At 37.9% G+C, this 19,907-nt stretch overlaps 1 protein-coding gene across 3 annotated transcripts in view; it reads right to left on the reverse strand.

Annotated features, from left to right (window-relative positions):
- LOC123530778 (bifunctional 3'-5' exonuclease/ATP-dependent helicase WRN-like) overlaps positions 1-19,907 on the reverse strand; it is a 108,185-nt gene that overhangs the window by 32,799 nt on the left and 55,479 nt on the right. For all 3 annotated transcript variants that reach the window (XM_053518655.1, XM_053518656.1, XM_053518654.1), the window contains exons 15-19: positions 16,247-16,348; positions 11,922-12,002; positions 9,091-9,220; positions 8,203-8,309; positions 824-963 (exon numbers count right to left, since the gene is read on the reverse strand). In XM_053518655.1, the coding sequence (XP_053374630.1) occupies positions 824-963; positions 8,203-8,309; positions 9,091-9,220; positions 11,922-12,002; positions 16,247-16,348 (560 nt within the window). The remainder of the gene's footprint in view (positions 1-823; positions 964-8,202; positions 8,310-9,090; positions 9,221-11,921; positions 12,003-16,246; positions 16,349-19,907) is intronic.

A 19,907-nucleotide genomic window follows, 5' to 3' on the forward strand; every position in this document is an offset into this window, starting at 1 on the left:
CTGTGAAAGACAAAGGTCATGGCCCAATCCTCCAACGGGAAGATATGCTCAATGTGCTTCTCTTAGAGGGACGTTGAAGACTGGTTGAAGCAGAACAGTCCGAAAACCATGGCAAAGAGGATTCGACGACAACAACGACAGGTGTGGTATCGATGGTACAATCTAGGTTCCTGCTTGGCATGGCTCAGCTTGGGACTCCAGAAACCCAATCAACAGAGTAGTCTACCTTCTCATACTCCTGCTATACTGTCAATGCTAGGAAAGCATGTCCGGTCCGGTCTGATGTGCTTGCCTCTCCACCCAGACTGCAAAAACTAGGACTTGGAGAACGATTAGGTCTCAATGGCCGCTGTATTTATAGTCATAATTTGGCAACAAAATTCATTACCTCTGGACAAAACTCTCTGGAAACTGCAGAGAGGTAATTAATACCCTATATTCGAACTAAAATCACACTTTAAGAACATGACAGGGGACATGTTTGCGGTCTTTACGTAGCATTTTTATGCTTCACTGTGTCTGATGGACCGTTACTAAACTTAAACACAGACTGACCTGTCATTTGTGTTTAACCTTTAGCTTGCTGGCCATGGTGGAAAGTGATTCTGCCTTTGTGAAAAGTGCAGAACCAAGATCTGCCTGCACATCTATGCAAGGTGTGCAGGCTGATCATGGTCTGCACTGTTTGCTATTCAGTCAGTATATTTTGAATAAACACCCCTTTGAATAATAAGTGGTACTGTCCGAAATGAATGATGGTCCAGTCCATTTTAGAAAGATAGAAGGCTAAAGGTTAAGAAGTTTAAAAAAAAAAGAACTCTACCATTGTCCATCCAGTCCCTAGCTTTTCCTGAAGTTTGAATGGTTGAACCAAAAATTCCCTGGCCACATGCCCTCTCCTCCAAGTACCCTTCATCTATCAGACACTTGCCAAATGCTTTCCACCAGCTGATTTTCTTGTATCTGTGTACACAAAATAATATATAGATAAAATCTGACATATCTTTTAATACAACAGTTATTATCACTATACCAGATTTATACAGCATCCTTTTCATAATAAATACATTTAAAGACACTTTACATTATCTAATGCTGCCACACAGTGCGCGAAATTCGTCCTCTACTAGTACAGACCAAAGCGATCTGACCAGAGGGACAGAGTGAGAAAAAGCCTCCAGAACAGATAGAGAGAAGTCCTTTTTTAGATACAGGCCTGTCCAGCTAACTTAGCCTAGCTCTTTGCCAATAGACAGGCTGGTTCTTTAATGTGCCCGGTGTATAGCACCAATACACATGAAGCCATCTTTCCTGGGAAGAACCAGTACAGGCCTCTAGTTAGGTGGGAGACACTCAAGAACATCTCAGAAATTTCCAGTACCTGGAACAGGATACAAACCCCTAACCTCTGGATTGACAGTCAAGCATGTTACCACTAGACCACTGGCCCACACTTACTGTATAAGCAAAATTTGCACTACTGAATTTTATTTATTTATTTTGTTGGGTTTAATGTCGCACCGACACAATTTTAGGTCATATGGCGACTTTCCAGCTTTAATGGTGGAGGAAGACCCCAGGTGCCCCTCCGTGCATACTTTCATCACGAGCGGGCACCTGGATAGAACCACCGACCTTCCGTAAGCCAGCTGGATGGCTTCCTCACGTGAAGAATTCTACGCCCCAAATGAGGTTTCGAACCCACATCGATGAGGGGCAAATGGTTTGAAGTCAACGACTCTAACCACTCGGCCACGGAGGCCCCTGCACTACTGAAAATTATACCATCTGCATCACCATTGATACATTCAGAATTATTTTGGGGTCATTTGAAAATAAAGTTTAAGTGTGTTAAAACATAAAAATGTGTGTCCACAAAAGCACCAACTTTGTGAAGTATTTATTAATCAAGCAGAATCTACAAAACACTGATAGCTGCAGCATAATTTTGTTTTATAAGTCACTCAAGCAACAGGGTATGGCATAAGAACTAATTTATCTTGTTTATTCTAGTTTAACACTCCAGTATATTGCTAAAAAAGATTTATATGCACTTTGATTTGTGATAAAGGGCAGTAAGCATGAACAGTTAATATTGTTATTGCTTTAAGAGTTATCCTTCTGATATATGAAAGAAAAACTAGAAATGGGATTTTCCAACTTTCTGTTTTAAATAAGGGTTTTACTAACTAAACTTCAAAGAAATAGAAAGTTTTCCTAAATTAACTACATTAGTTTACCTCATAATAATTACACATTGGATGCCTCACATGTCAAACAGCATCAAAATTAAAACAGAAACAATCGAGACAGGTAAATCAGTATTGTTTAAATAGATATTTTAATGTGCAAGTTCAACTATTATATAAATTTTCAATAGCATAACATAATACTTTTGAGTTTCTATGTATTCTATTGTCTAAAACTGTAGATGAAAATAAAAATTTTCAGAACTGAAATGCAAGAAATCAATTTAAAACTTCTAAGTATCAAAGACTCATTTTAAAGAACCTACAGTCCAACCTGTACTAACGGTCACCTCCGATCAGCGGTCACCTCCGTTTAGCGGTCATTTTATGACGCCCCCGACGGATTTTCCTCTATTTCATCACTTTATTCAGCGGCCACCTCCCGTCCGCGGCCAGCGGTCACCAAAATTGCCTCCCGACCGCCATATTTGACCCCTTTCAGCGGCCATGTTTCTTCCAAAACAATTTTTTTAGGCGATGATCGCCGACGATACCCAATTTTTGAGACACACGTGATTGCTTAGTCTCGCGTGACTTTACCACACAGACGCGAAAATGACATGAGCTTATCAATTAAAACTGATAATCAAAGGTGTGATCCCCTTTTTGTTCCGATCAAATGGCCAGTAATTATCGGCAATTAGCGTGTCACCTCGTGTCAATTTTGTTGTTCACAGTTTGATCTCGGTTAAAGATAATACTCGATATCTAATTAGTAGCATACTATTTGTGATTCTTTATATTTCTTTCATCAAAACGCTATTAAATTTATTCGAAATTTATTGTGTTTGAAAGAAAATAAACCACTCGATCTTTTACGGAACATAACGGCGACCTTAGATTTTAGTGTAGACAGTAAGCGCGGAGAGTAGCTTCCCTTACCAAAATGGCGAAAATTGTAAACAAACTTGTTTTGAAGTTGGAAAATTGTCTGTAACAGATTTTGTTGTTAAAAATCACGCTGGAGTTTTAGATTGCATAGAAGACAATTCGTATTGCGAAGGCAAATGCACGTCAAGTTATCTTGGTAAAATAATAATAGAAGCTAAACAAGAAATGGGCCTAAAGGCTAAACTGGTCGAAAGTCTGAAAAATACATATACTGGCTGCAACTCCGATCAGCGGTCACCTGCCTTCAGCGGCCAAATTGGCTGCTTCCCCTTGCTGGCTGCTTAAGACAGGTTGGACTGTATTTCTAAATTTTGAAGTAAACTGACACACAACTGAAGCTTCATTTAATAGCTAATTTTTTACATGAAATTATTTTCTTTGTTACAGAATGTCACAAATTCCCGATCACACACATAATGTGTCTCTGAGACTATCTCAAGTGCTTGATGAGATTGGAGTGAATGAGAGAATAGTGTGTAAGACAAGAAGAATAGGGCTACTGAGAGAGTCTTTAGACACAATATCATATCAATCAATGAATATAAATACTTCTGTGTATTACTTTGGCAGTCAAACAGAAAGTACAACAACACTGGGACTTCAGTCAGACACTGACCGTCTTTACAGTCTCAATGATTTTAATATAATAACAGACTGGAGTGAATGGGAACCTGGTGTAAGAAATTACTTGATGATCCAGGATGAGACTGTATCACCTGGATACTGTTTGTTACAACGTCTGAGAGATGATGCTCCTCTTCCATACAATGATGTAGTGAATGAACATTATTTCAGAGATAGGAGAGGAAGAATACTGCTGAAGAATACATTCATCAATGCTGCTTCTGAAGAGGGAAGAGTGAGACATGGTCCAGCACAAACAGAACAAGGAGTACCAGGATATTATGATACAGACTTAGTAGCAGCATTTCCCTGTAAATCCTGGCCTGTACAAGCAAACCAATGGTTAGATCAGCAAGGTGTTGGAGGATGGCCTTCAGAAGAAATGAGAAGATACTGCAGCAGCACTGGATGTTTTGTTGTAGGTGTTGGAAACAAAGGCAGTGAAAATGAAGAACTTGAATGGAGAATATCTACTTCACTAGCTGAGAGATGTCTAATGTTTAATTTAAATATTACACAAATCAGATGTTATGTTCTAATGAAAATGATTTTAAAAACCTTCATCAGTTCACAGTATCCCGAGAGCATTTCCAGTTTCATGTGTAAAACAGTGTTACTTCACTGTATTGCTAACACACAATCTACTGCCTGGAGGGCAAACACCTTGCTAACATGCCTCACACTTTGTTTATCAACACTTTATGACTGTGTTTTAAATGAAGTATGTCCACACTTCATCCTCCCAGACAACAATTTAATGGCAGAACGTTTTTTACCTTATATAAAACCCTTCATACTTGACACACTTCAGTATGTGACTAGCAGTAATGGAAGGGCATTACTTGAGATTGACTGTGATGAAGTTGGCTTGAGACTTCAAATAAAGAACAATGGCATGTGTGGAATAGATCCACAAATCATACCCACCCTTATTTCAGGACAATTATTTAAAGGTATGGCTATACATACAGCAGCTCTAAACAATTTCTTAGTTTCTAATACCACCAATACCTGTAACGTACCAACAATACTGCAGCTGTTATCAACATACATGTTCAAACTGGTCAACAAGTATTTAAATGCCAACCAAAAACAAGACAAAATAGCCTGTACTATTACTGCACATCAGTTATGTAAAACTCTAGGATCTGTTCTGGCATCCTCAAACATTTATCATCAAGGCAACATATCAATAGAGGCTCTCACTTGGTTGTCATTTGGACTGAACTCTGATGTTTCATCCGGAAAACTGAAATTAGCATCAATCTTTTACTGCATGGAAGATACTGAAGGAACAAACATGATCCTGAAAGACAGTGAAGAATGCTATGATCTCAGTGTGGTGGAACCTGTATGTTACTGCTATATGTTCAAACATCAAGCCAGAAGAAGTGCATTCAACAGGTTATCTTTTCAACACAATGAAGAACATGTTCTACTGAAACATATTACTGCATTCTGTGTCATATTTTTGCCATGTGAAATAAACTGCTGTCCCTATGAGCTGCAACACGAAATGTTTAGATCCACACAGGAAGACTTAGCTTACAGAAGTGATGTTGACAACTGGATGGACTGGGCTGTAGTGGACTCTCTTCCATATCTCTATTTTTTACAATATAAGACATGTTACAGTTTAAGAAGACACAGAGATAAACAAAGAGCATTATCTAATCTTGTGAGGACCATTGATGAGGAAGCAAACCTCGGACACAGAGAAACAGCTCTGAACCTACTTGGACAATGCATGGAACAAGAAAACAGAAGTACTGATGCTTTAAGGTACTACCTGTTGTCTCTTCAGATACGGGGAAGAAACAATGCTGCAAAGTTCCATATTTGTAGACTTTTAAGTACACTGATAAATCATTAGCTGAGGTTGAAACTCTTCTTCAATGACAAACCAAACCTTCTGGAAACAATTCCCAACTTTCTTGAATCATGCTGGTGCAACCATATATACTAGATATAGCCCAAATGGGATAAATAAACACATATCTGTCATTATTTTTCTCCAGATAAGACCTTGTTGTATAAATGTTTATCTACCATATCCACAAATGAAACATGTTTACCCAAAAGCTGTATACTAATACAGCCTATGATGCACTGTTTAATGCTGACAAGGTAACAGACCTTGTAATATATTTTACATGTACCAGAATGAACATTTTTATGTCAAAAGGGAAATTTTAAATTACTGATGAGTCTAATGAGGACAATATAGAGAAACATTAGCCCAAGTACTGTACTTGTCTGAATAATGAGGTTAACCATGTGAAATGCACTTACTCGTTACATTTTTCGAAAATTATTGTCAGTCATAGTGGATGGATGATGAGATTTATGTCAGAAAATATACGTTTGATTTGTTTTATACACTTTTCGGTATTTTTCTTTGTCTTTAATTGAAATCATGGTTATTTGATTAAGTGATGTTCCATGTTTTTAATAAACAGTGTTTTCCACTTAATGTAAACAAAGCCAATGGTAACTTGTACCAGTATTATCAATTTGTGACCATTAAGTTTTTTAAGTACAAGCAATTAGCAGTTTTAATCACAGGGTACAATGTCAGCACCACAGTGACTTACTTTCAGCACTCCAATATACATAATGACATGTCAAACAATGGCAGGAGCGATATTTGCGCTTTTAATGAAAGCAACCCAGTTTGGGGCATAATCAATAAATAAACATTTAGAATCCTTCTTTTTAAGTTCATGCAGAAACTAGAAACTAGTACATTGTGATTAAGATACCTGAGGCAAATCAAATTCTACTGCATTTTACAAATAACTGTTGTTTGTGTTGTCACGGCAACTGTAATTCAAAAGCATCCATGCACCAAGAAAATATAATGGTATGTAATTATACGACCCATGATGAAACCAAAAATACACGGTTAAGTTACTTTTCAGTAAATCATTTCAAACTGTTCCTCAGTATTCAAATTAAAGGTTTTGTGTGTGTGGGAGGGTGGGGGGTTAACGTCGCCACTTCCCAATTTTGATGGTGTGGGAGAGACCCCAAGTGCCATTCCATGCATTTTTTCATCACACGCAGGCATCTGGGTAGAACCATCGACCTTCCGTAAGCCACTTGGGTGACTTCCTAACTGAATAATGTTTAGTTAGTGATATGCATGATTTTTCGCATTAATGAAATGGAAAAAACAAACAACACAACATGCACGACGGCATCATACTGCTGTCATGATATTCTCAATGTCACGCCTCTAAAAACCTTTAGTGACTTACATAAAAGCATTGTAATTCTTGAAATAGTGATAATTTCTTCAAATTTTTAGATTTGATAGGTAAAAGAAAGTGACTAGTGGTACAAACTTACTGACATCAGATATTTTGCAGAATATTCATATAAGTAACCAAAAATATTGTGCACGAGGTAGTCAACTATCAGAAAAATATTGTGCATGAGGTAGTCAACTATCAGAAAAATATTGTGCATGAGGTAGTCAACTATCAGAAAAAAATATTGTGCATGAGGTAGTCAACTATCAGAAAAAAAATATTGTGCATGAGGTAGTCAACTATCAGAAAAAAATATTGTGTATGAGGTAGTCAACTATCAGAAAAAAAATATTGTGCATGAGGTAGTCAATTATCAGAAAAAAATATTATGCATGAGGTAGTAAACTATCAGAAAATTTACATTATTCTTGTACTTTACCAATAACTTACTTTTATTTTCACCCATATTTTTAGTGTCATATATACATTCTATGCAAAACTTGGTGGAAATAAACATGTTGAAAAATTTCACAAAAACTATGGGCAAGTAGCTTTAAAAATGGAAATATTACTGTGCCAATATTATTTATTTTATCATATATTTTATCATTTATGTTTCAATTAATATGTAAATTATGTTTTACATATTGTGTTTTCAATGTTCTAAAGTGTATATATGATTGATAAATAAATCTTAATCTATTAGACTTTGTTCCCAAATTATGTTCTCACAGGCTTTGAATGAACAAGAGCACCACAATGCAGAGCAATATACATCCGAAGGTATGACCTTTGACCCGTCAGTGTGACCTTGACCTTGAGGAGAGACATCCAAAACATGCACTCTGCAAATTGTTTCGATGGGGTGAAAATTTGTGCCATGTTACTTTAAAATCCTTCAAGTAGTTAAAGAGTTACGTCTCGATGTTGTGAACATTTGTGTCAAGTTTCTTTGAAATCATTCAAGGGGATCAGGAGTTACAGAGCAGACACGCAAATTGCGAATGGACGGACAGACGGACGCCGGTGTAATAACATAATACGTCCCTTCGGCTGTATAAAAATGCAACATATAAGCCTTAGAACTGAACCTTCTTAAAAAGTTCACTAAAATCGTACAAGCACATTCAGCAGAGTAGTCAGTTTTTATGTTTACTAAGTCACTTAATGAGATTATAACTTACTTTCCAAGACCGAACACTTTATAACTGGCAAACTTCTTTATTTTTTGACTGCTTGATCCTGTCAGAATAAGAACTGTGTTGTTTAACCCAAATCCTCCATGTATTGCCTGTGATAAGTAAAGATACAAAAACTGATCAATATTAGAACCTTCTAATATAGAGGCCAAAATCCTTTGACTTTCCAATTTGACACATTTCATTTTCTAATCAGCAAAAATAAATGTTCATATAATTATATATATTTCAGTCAGGACTCTTCCTATGTCAACAAAACTTGGTACTGTGCTCAATTTAGCAATCATTGACCCAATTTCTTGTAAATTTGTTTGAGCCAGTCAGAATCCAGCCTTGCAGCTGTACTATTTATAAACAATGCTAAGTGTTCAGTCTCATTCATTAACCTAAAATCATGATTTTCCTGGGGGAAAAGATGCAAGCGTGATAAAAATACAGTCTAAATTGCCTTCGCAGCCATCTGTAGCAAGCAGTCAATTGCCTTGAGTAGTGACTTTTTTTTATCAGGTTCAACAATGCACCTAATCATAATGGAGCTCACACAGTACATATTAACAAGAGCTGTTACAGGAGACAGTGCTAAGGGCACATCAGAGGAAGCTGGAGCTATCACTGGAGTGTTTAATGACTACAACAAATATGACTATATTGATCAATAGCTTAAGTCTCAGTCAAATGTATTTAGTAATAATACAGATAGCCTGACTGAATGTTAATAAAAACTTTAACCAAGGTGTGGATGTGTTATGGACATCAACACGGACATGACACCAGGTTAAATAAAATAGCTCTCTATAATACTTTGTATACTCAATCTAAAAAAACCTGAAATCCTAATATAATACAAAAATTTCAGAGAAAGAATGCTTTTACCTCCGCAACAGTAAAGAAATCTTTAGCTTCCTTCCTGTAGTCAACTGGTTCTGTTCTTGATGCTATACCACCCACAACAGATGACCAGTTCTTGGAGTCATAGTAACTCTTCTGTCTTCCTATCTCAACTCTGTGAAGATAAACAAATGCTGAGGTTCATACTCGGTGTAAATGCAATAGCTGTTAATCTATCGAAGTGTGTACAGTTAATAATTTCAATTTGTTTGCAATAAAGAATTAGCTCCTACATGCACACATATTTAAACAATAACCAATTGTTTTTACCTAAAGATAACATATCAAACTCTAAGATTTATTTATTTATTTTGTTGGGTTTAACGTCGCACCGACACAGTTATAGGTCAAATGGCGACTTTCCAGCTCTGATGGTGGAGGAAGACCCCAGGTGCCCCTCCGTGCATTATTTCATCACGAGCAAGCACCTGGGTAGAACCATCGACCTTCTGTAAGCCAGCTGGATGGCTTACTCACATGAAGAATTCAAAGCCCCGAATGAGGCTCGAACCCACATCGATGAGGGGCAAGTGGTTTGAAGTCAGCGACCTTAACCACTCGGCCACGGAGGCCCCTCAAACTCTAAGAGAAAAAGGGTATAGCATTGTAACATTTCATATATAGGTCATTTCCCCCCTGCAGTAAGTACAGGCGATTCTTCCCAAAAGAAAAGTTTGATACAGGCCCCTGTGGTATGAAGCACAGGAATATTTTCACCCATAACTACTCGAAACTTCATTAAAGTAGTTTTGCACGTTTGAAAAACCGGAAGTGATGGCATAACTTTATTTATCCGGAAAACGTAGATGGATTTGGCCTACAGGAATGAAAATCAATTTATGAATTAATTGAAACTTATAAGTAAATTTATTACACTGGCACTGTTGGTATATTTCTAAAGTCAAAAAATGATAGTAAAACATACGGGAAATTAAAAAATTAAAAATAATGTGTTAAAATTAGCGTAAAATGTCCGGTTCACTTTAATCATGGTTAAATATCTCAAAAATAAGCACACAGACCTATACATTTTATTTCATCAAATTACAGTCCATATGTTTATTAACAACCATGGGAAGTTTAATCAAAATCTACATTGTAGAAAAAATTCTATTTGCGAAAATGTTATGAACCATAGACTTCCATTAATATGAAATACTGCATGAAGTCCAAATTTTTCAAAGCAGTCTTGCAAACAAGAGGACCATGATGGCCCTATATCGCTCACCTGTTATCATTGCACTCGAGGACAAGAAGGTACTCAGAAAAAATATCTAATTCCGAAGGACAGGAACAACAAAGGGAAGAAATTTAACCAAAAAGAAAAAAAATTCTTACAAGGTACAGATATGTCAAAATACACCTAAAAATTGGAGGTACCATCCATGTTGTACCACAGTAAAGTGATCTTGTTTTTTCCTACGGCCAATAATAAAAAAGTTACTAAAAATAAGCTATTTATAGTAACGTAAAAGGGAAGTAATTAAAAAAAATTATTGTAAGTGAACAAAAGAAGGATCTGCCAAATACATCTGTTGACATAAATGAAATTTCAGATCAGTATCTTCATTAGTTACGGAGATATACCTATTTTATTTTGAATTAAAGGGAGGTAATTTGAGATAAAATCAGTTCATAGTTATCTACCCTGATTGTCTCAGTCCAACTAATGACAATAATGAAATTTCAAATAAGTCCTATAAGTACTTACTGATATAAATCTATTCTGATTACAATCAGGGGAGGTAATCAGATATAAAATAACTCTGGAATGTATAATTGGATCTGATTCATCATGCAATCCAAGATTTATTGTTGTTGAAGATATTTTGGAAGTTTGTATAAAATAAAACCTTAAATGAGGTCTCTATATGGCTGCAAAAGCCAAAATAGCCAATTTTGGACCTTTAAGGGGCCATAACTCTGGAACCCATGATGGAATCTGGCCGATTCAAGCAAGGAACCAAGATCTTGTGGCGATACAAGTCGTGTGCAAGTTTGGTTAAAATCAAATCATAAATGAAGCTGCTATTGTGCAGACAAGATCAAAATAGCTAATTTTGGCCCTTTCAGGGGCCAGAACCCATTATGGGATCTGGCCGGTTCAAGGAAGGAACCAAGATCTTATAGTGACACAAGTTTTGTGCAAGTTTGATTAAATTCAAATCAAAAATGAAGCTGCTATTGTGCAGACAAGGTCAAAATAGCTAATTTTGGCCCTTTCAGGGGCCATCACTCTGGAACCCATAAAGGAATCTGGCCAGTTCAAAAAAGGAATCAAGATCTTATGGTGATACAAGTTGTGTGCAAGTTTAGTTAAAATCAAACCATAAATAAAGCTGCTATTGTGCAGACAAGGTCAATATAGCTAATTTTGGCCCTTTCCGGGGCCATAACTCTGGAATCCATACTGGAATCTCGCCAGTTCAAGAAAGGAACCAAGATCTTATGGTGATACAAATTGTGTGCAAGTTTGGTTAAAATAAAATCATAAATGAAACCACTATCATGCAGACAAGAAATTGTTGACGCATGCACGGACGCACAGACGATGGACGAAGGGTGATCACAAAAGCTCACCTTGTCACTATGTGACAGGTGAGCTAATAATCAAGCACACGACCCTATCTTTTTATTTGCTGAATTTTCAAGGTATATTCTGAAGTTTTGAAAAATCAGAGTTTAATCAAATTCTACATTGTAGAAAAAATTTCGATCCAAACGTGCAGAACTACACATGTACCTTAAAACTGAAATTTTCCTAATTAAAATAAGTTTTATGAGAGATTACTTATTAAACACATGGCTGAACTTACATCTTTGTGCAGTTATCACAACAGTTGGCAGTTCCTCCAACTTGTTCCAAATTCTTGTTGTCAAAATGGGATAATAGAATCCTGTAACATGTACAAAAATTATACACCATATGTAATATGCTTTACATATATACATGAACATGTATAACAATATGAGGACTGCTTCTCCTGGTGCGAACTTTGATAGTGAACAATTTTTTTAGTTTCAAGTCAAAAGCTTTAATAGTAACAGAGATATTTAACTTTATAAAAAAACTTCCTCCAAAATATTCGTTAAAAAGGGGCATAACTCGAAACTTAACCTACAGCGAGGCCAATGCCAACGTCGGGGCGACTGCAATAGCTCTTTTTCTGGGAAAAGTCGAGCTAAAAACTATACACCATATTAAGCTGTATGCTTTATATATATAAATGTACATGTATAACAATATGTACAACAAGAGCTGTCTGTTGACAGCATGGTCAACTATTCGAAGAATTGATGGAAGCATGTGTGAGTTTAAAACCCACTTTTGCCATGTCAAAAGCCGGAAAATACACCATAGGACTTCAATACTTAACAACACTAACAAACTAGTGTAGTTGTAACTGTACCTAACTCCATCTGCAAGTAGCAGCTCCTAGATATTGCTGCATCTTAGACAACATACTAGTGTAGTTATAACTGTACCTACCTCCGTCTGCAAGTAGCAGCTCCTAGATACTGCCGCATCTTAGACAACATACTAGAGTAGTTCTAACTGTACCTACCTCCGTCTGCAAGTAGCAGCTCCTAGATACTGCCGCATCTTAAGACAACATACTAGTGTAGTTGTAACTGTGCCTACCTCCGTCTGCAAGTAGCAGCTCCTAGATACTGCCGCATCTTAGACAACATACTAGTGTAGTTCTAACTGTACCTATCTCTGTCTGCAAGTAGCAGCTCCTAGATACTGCTGCATCTTAGACAACATACTAGTGTAGTTCTAACTGTACCTACCTCCCTCTGCAAGACAACATACTAGTGTAGTTCTAACTGTACCTACCTCCGTCTGCAAGTAGCAGCTCCTAGATATTGTTGCATCTTAGACAACATACTAGAGTAGTTGCAACTGTACCTACCTCCGTCTGCAAGTAGCAGCTCCTAGATACTGTTGCATCTTAGACAACATACTAGTGTAGTTCTAACTGTACCTACCTCCGTCTGCATGTAGCAGCTCCTAGAAACTGTTGCATCTTAGACAACATACTAGTGTAGTTCTAACTGTACCTACCTCCGTCTGCAAGTAGCAGCTCCTAGATATTGTTGCATCTTAGACAACATACTAGAGTAGTTCTAACTGTACATACCTCCGTCTGCAAGTAGCAGCTCCTAGATACTGCCGCATCTTAGACAACATACTAGAGTAGTTGTAACTGCACCTACCTCCGCCTGCAAGTAGCAGCTCCTAGATACTGCCGCATCTTAGACAACATACTAGAGCTCCTAGATACTGTTGCATCTTAGACAACATACTAGAGTAGTTCTAACTGTACCTACCTCCGTCTGCAAGTAGCAGCTCCTAGATACTGTTGCATCTTAGACAACATACTAGAGTAGTTATAACTGTACCTACCTCTGTCTGCAAGTAGCAGCTCCTAGATACTGTTGCATCTTAGACAACATACTAGAGTAGTTCTAACTGTACCTACCTCTGTCTGCAAGTAGCAGCTCCTAGATACTGCCGCATCTTAGACAACATACTAGTGTAGTTCTAACTGTACCTACCTCCGTCTGCAAGTAGCAGCTCCTAGATACTGCCGCATCTTAGACAACATACTAGTGTAGTTGTAACTGCACCTACCTCCGCCTGCAAGTAGCAGCTCCTAGATACTGCCGCATCTTAGACAACATACTAGAGCTCCTAGATACTGTTGCATCTTAGACAACATACTAGAGTAGTTCTAACTGTACCTACCTCCGTCTGCAAGTAGCAGCTCCTAGATACTGTTGCATCTTAGACAACATACTAGAGTAGTTCTAACTGTACCTACCTCTGTCTGCAAGTAGCAGCTCCTAGATACTGTTGCATCTTAGACAACATACTAGAGTAGTTCTAACTGTACCTACCTCTGTCTGCAAGTAGCAGCTCCTAGATACTGCCGCATCTTAGACAATATACTAGTGTAGTTCTAACTGTACCTACCTCCGTCTGCAAGTAGCAGCTCCTAGATACTGCCGCATCTTAGACAACATACTAGTGTAGTTCTAACTGTACCTACCTCTGTCTGCAAGTAGCAGCTCCTAGATACTGTTGCATCTTAGACAACATACTAGAGTAGTTCTAACTGTACCTACCTCTGTCTGCAAGTAGCAGCTCCTAGATACTGTTGCATCTTAGACAACATACTAGTGTAGTTCTAACTGTACCTACCTCTGTCTGCAAGTAGCAGCTCCTAGATATTGTTGCATCTTAGACAACATACTAGAGTAGTTGTAACTGTACCTACCTCTGTCTGCAAGTAGCAGCTCCTAGATACTGTTGCATCTTAGACAACATACTAGAGTAGTTCTAACTGCACCTACCTCCGTCTGCAAGTAGCAGCTCCTAGATACTGCCGCATCTTAGACAACATACTAGAGTAGTTCTAACTGTACCTACCTCCTTCTGCAAGACAACATACTAGAGTAGTTCTAACTGTACCTACCTCCGTCTGCAAGTAGCAGCTCCTAGATATTGTTGCATCTTAGACAACATACTAGAGTAGTTGCAACTGTACCTACCTCCGTCTGCAAGTAGCAGCTCCTAGATACTGTTGCATCTTAGACAACATACTAGTGTAGTTCTAACTGTACCTACCTCCGTCTGCATGTAGCAGCTCCTAGATACTGCCGCATCTTAGACAACATACTAGAGTAGTTCTAACTGTACCTACCTCCCTCTGCAAGACAACATACTAGTGTAGTTCTAACTGTACCTACCTCCGTCTGCAAGTAGCAGCTCCTAGATATTGTTGCATCTTAGACAACATACTAGAGTAGTTGCAACTGTACCTACCTCCGTCTGCAAGTAGCAGCTCCTAGATACTGTTGCATCTTAGACAACATACTAGTGTAGTTCTAACTGTACCTACCTCCGTCTGCATGTAGCAGCTCCTAGAAACTGTTGCATCTTAGACAACATACTAGTGTAGTTCTAACTGTACCTACCTCCGTCTGCAAGTAGCAGCTCCTAGATATTGTTGCATCTTAGACAACATACTAGAGTAGTTCTAACTGTACCTACCTCCGTCTGCAAGTAGCAGCTCCTAGACACTGCCGCATCTTAGACAACATACTAGAGTAGTTCTAACTGCACCTACCTCCGCCTGCAAGTAGCAGCTCCTAGATACTGCCGCATCTTAGACAACATACTAGAGCTCCTAGATACTGTTGCATCTTAGACAACATACTAGAGTAGTTCTAACTGTACCTACCTCCGTCTGCAAGTAGCAGCTCCTAGATACTGCCGCATCTTAGACAACATACTAGAGTAGTTCTAACTGTACCTACCTCCGTCTGCAAGTAGCAGCTCCTAGATACTGTTGCATCTTAGACAACATACTAGAGTAGTTGTAACTGTGCCTACCTCCGTCTGCAAGTAGCAGCTCCTAGATACTGCCGCATCTTAGACAACATACTAGAGCTCCTAGATACTGTTGCATCTTAGACAACATACTAGTGTAGTTCTAACTGTACCTACCTCTGTCTGCAAGTAGCAGCTCCTAGATATTGTTGCATCTTAGACAACATACTAGAGTAGTTGTAACTGTACCTACCTCCGTCTGCAAGTAGTAGCTCCTAGATACTGCTGCATCTTAGACAACATACTAGAGTAGTTCTAACTGTACCTACCTCCGTCTGCAAGTAGCAGCTCCTAGATATTGTTGCATCTTAGACAACATACTAGAGTAGTTGTAACTGTACCTACCTCCGTCTGCAAGTAGTAGCTCCTAGATACTGCTGCATCTTAGACAACATACTAGAGTAGTTGTAACTGTACCTACCTCCGTCTGCAAGTAGCAGCTCCTAGATATTGTTGCATCTTAGACAACATACTAGAGTAGTTGTAACTGTACCTACCTCCGTCTGCAAGTAGTAGCTCCTAGATACTGCTGCATCTTAGACAACATACTAGAGTAGTTCTAACTGTACCTACCTCCGTCTGCAAGACAACATACTAGAGTAGTTGTAACTGTACCTACCTCCGTCTGCATGTAGCAGCTCCTAGATACTGTTGCATCTTAGACAACATACTAGAGTAGTTCTAACTGTACCTACCTCCTTCTGCAAGACAACATACTAGAGTAGTTGTAACTGTACCTACCTCCGTCTGCATGTAGCAGCTCCTAGATACTGTTGCATCTTAGACAACATGTTCAATTTGTGCTGCTTGAACTTTACATTGTGAATGTCCTTCAGCAGGTATCTAAAATATTGACAGTGTATAAATCATTACAATATATTAACTGTCACAGGAGTTTCATTTAAAAATGTACACACATCCATCATATTCTAATCCCTATGAACTATAATGCCCTCACATGGCAAACTTTTCTAGGGTCACAACAAGGTTAGCAGCACTTGTTTATATATGTCCTAACCTCGTAAGAGATACAGTCTAACTTGACTATAGGGATCGGCTAAGGGACAGAATAAAAGTAACTGCTACAGGCAGGTGACCACTATAATATCCAGGTTTTAATTTTCAGACAAAATATTAGGTAAACGAAAATCAAAACAGAGCTGAATTTTATTAATCCTTTTTTGTAACAGGTACATTTTAAAAGTTTAAACAAGAAACGCGGCAATGCCATGAAACCAGGTTTTCAACACTTTTCATAAGAATAAAAAAGTATACTAAATCACAGTGCACCACTTTAAAGCACAACCCCAACCCTAACCCTAAACCCTAACCCTAACCCTAACCTAACCCTATTTTTAGTAACAATGACCTTGACCTTCATCCCAGAAACCCCAAAATCAATCCCAAGCTACAACTTTATATAAGTTTTCTATACACCAAGTTTCATCATGATAGCTCATTCCTAAGTTAAGTTATTGACCGGAAACCCTTTTTCTATTTTAAGTAACAGTGACCTTGACCTTGACCGCAGAAACCCCAAAATCAATCCCAGCCTTTGTCTTGATATAAGCTACAAACATACCAAGTTTTATTCAAATATCTTTACCGAAACAAAGGTATTGACTGGAAACACCAGTTTGACGCCGCCGCCCATCCACCCGCCCGCACGACCAACGACATACCCCAATCTAATAACTCAGGTTTTCGTTGAAAACCTGGTTAAACATACTATTCACATGTATATTTATTCATATTAAAACATTAAAATATACATTTTTTTTTTTAAATAAAGAAGCCTTAAAAAATTATGAATTATTTATTGCATGCTTAATATAGTTATACAAGAGGGTCATGATGACCCTGGATCGCTCACCTGAGTAATATGAGCTACATGTTTCAAATGTCAAACTGATGATAAAATATTAAGAAAGTCAGTAGGTCACACTCATGGTCAATGAAATTTAGTTTTACGATTTGTATGCAAAACTGTGTATGTCATCAAAATTTCAAGGCTGTATCTTAAAAAACAAGAAAGTAGGTCAGTAGGTCAAGGTCACAGTCAAGTGATATCACCAGGTAATTATAATTAAACAGTCTTGAAAATAGGATCAGATGATGATTTTTTAAGTATTTTTCCTATATAACTCACATAGTAACTAAGTGACCCCTGGGCAGGGCCTCTTTTAACCCCAGGGACATATTTTGAACAATTTTGGTAGAGGACTACTAGACAATGCATCCTACCAAATATCACAAGAGGGTCATGATGACCCTGGATCGCTCACCTGAGTAATATGAACTACATGTTTCAAATGTCAAACTGATAATAAAATATTAAGAAAGTCAGTAGGTCACATTCATGGTCAATGAAATTCAGTTAATCGATTTGTGTGCAAAACTGTTTAAGTCATCAATATTTCAAGGCTGTATCTTAAAAAACAAGAAAGTAGGTCAGTAGGTCAAGGTCACAATCAAGTGACATCATATTACTTGGGGTCATCAGGTAATTATAATTAAATAGTCTTGGAAATAGGATCAGAAGATTTTTTAAGTATTTTTCCTATATAACTCACATAATAACTAAGTGACCCCAGGGCAGGGCCTCTTTTAACCCCAGAGGCATAATTTGAACAATTTTAGTACAAGACTACTAGACAATGCATCATACCAAATATCAAAAGCCTAGGTCATATGGTTTCTGACAAGAAGATTTTTAAAGCTTTTTCCTATACAAGTCTATATGAAACTTGGGACCCCCAGGGCAGGCCCTCTTTTCACCCCAGGGGTACAATTTGAACAATTTTGGTTGAGGACCATAAGACAATGCTAAAAACCAAATATCAAAGGTTTAAGAGTTGTGGTTTCAGACAAGAAGATTTTTAAACTTTTTTTCCTATGTAAGTCTATGTAAAACTTGCGACCCCCGGGGCGGGGCCTTATTTGACCCTAGGGGGATAATTTGAATAATCTTGGTAGAGGACCACTAGATGATGCTACATACCAAATATCAAAGCCCTAGGCAATGTGGTTTTGTTCAAGAAGATTTTCAAAGTTTTCCCTATATAACTCTATATAAACCATGTGACCCCCGGGGCGGGGCCATATTTGACCCTAGGGGGATAATTTGAATAATCTTGGTAGAGGACCACTAGATGATGCTACATACCAAATATCAAAGCCCTAGGCCATGTTGTTTTTTTATAAGAAGATTTTCAAGGTTTTCCTATATAAGTCTATATAAACCATTTGACCCCCGGGGCGGGGCCATATTTGACCCTAGGGGGATAATTTGAACAATTTTGGTAGAGGACCACTAGATGATGCTACACATCAGATATCAAAGCCCTAGGCCCTTTGTTTTTTGACAAGAAGATTTTTAAAGTTTTTCCTTTTGGTTGCCATGGCAACCAGAGTTCTGCATGGAATTCAATTCTTTGAATAATTTTGAAAGGGGGCCATCCAAGGATCATTCCTGTGAAGTTCGGTGTAATTCTGCCCAGTGGTTTTCAAGAAGAAGACTTTTTTAGGAAATGTTGATGGACAGACGATGGACGACGCACGCCGGACATTGAACGGTCACAATAGCTCACCATGAGCCTTTTGCTCAGGTGAGCTAAAAATTCACACACTGAGATATTTGCTGTCCGGCAGTGACCACTATATCACTATAGACAGACAGATTTATTTCGGTAAAAGTGTACATAAAACAAAGCATTATCAATAAGATGCATGTGCTAAAACAAACTAGAGCTATCACTAAAGGTGATGAATGTACCCCCCGCATGCACTGACACAGTACATTGCAATTTGATGCACACAAGATTGCATAATTATGTGGACTGTATGTATATAGACTGTATGTATACAGTATAGTAACAAAAAACAAAGTCCCATAACTATGCAGAAGATTTATCTAAAAGAATGTAACATGCACCATGCACAACTAGGGCTGGTACTGATCACTTGTGTGAAGTTTCATTAAATTGTGTGCAAGGGTTTGGTAGATTAGGCATGCCCAAGATTGCATATGCAGACTGTATGTACATAGTATGTTAACAAGAAACAAAGTCCCATAACTCTGCAATTTTTGTCGCTGAAAGAACCTAACATGCCCCATGCACAACTACTGTTGGTACTGATCACTTGTGTGAAGTTTCATTAAATTGTGTCAAGGGGATGAGGAGAGATGGTGCGCACAAGATTGTGTCTATGTATATAGTATAGTAACAAAAAAACAAAGTCCCATAACTCTGCAAAAAAATTTTCTGAAAGAACCTTACATACCCCATGCACAACTACTGTTGTTACTGATCACTTGTGTGAAGTTTCATTAAATTGTGTCAAGGGGATGAGGAGAGATGGCGCGCACAAGATTGTGTCTATGTATATAGTATAGTAACAA

Source organism: Mercenaria mercenaria, chromosome 11, assembly GCF_021730395.1.
Source record: "Mercenaria mercenaria strain notata chromosome 11, MADL_Memer_1, whole genome shotgun sequence".
Lineage (NCBI taxonomy): Eukaryota > Metazoa > Mollusca > Bivalvia > Venerida > Veneridae > Mercenaria > Mercenaria mercenaria.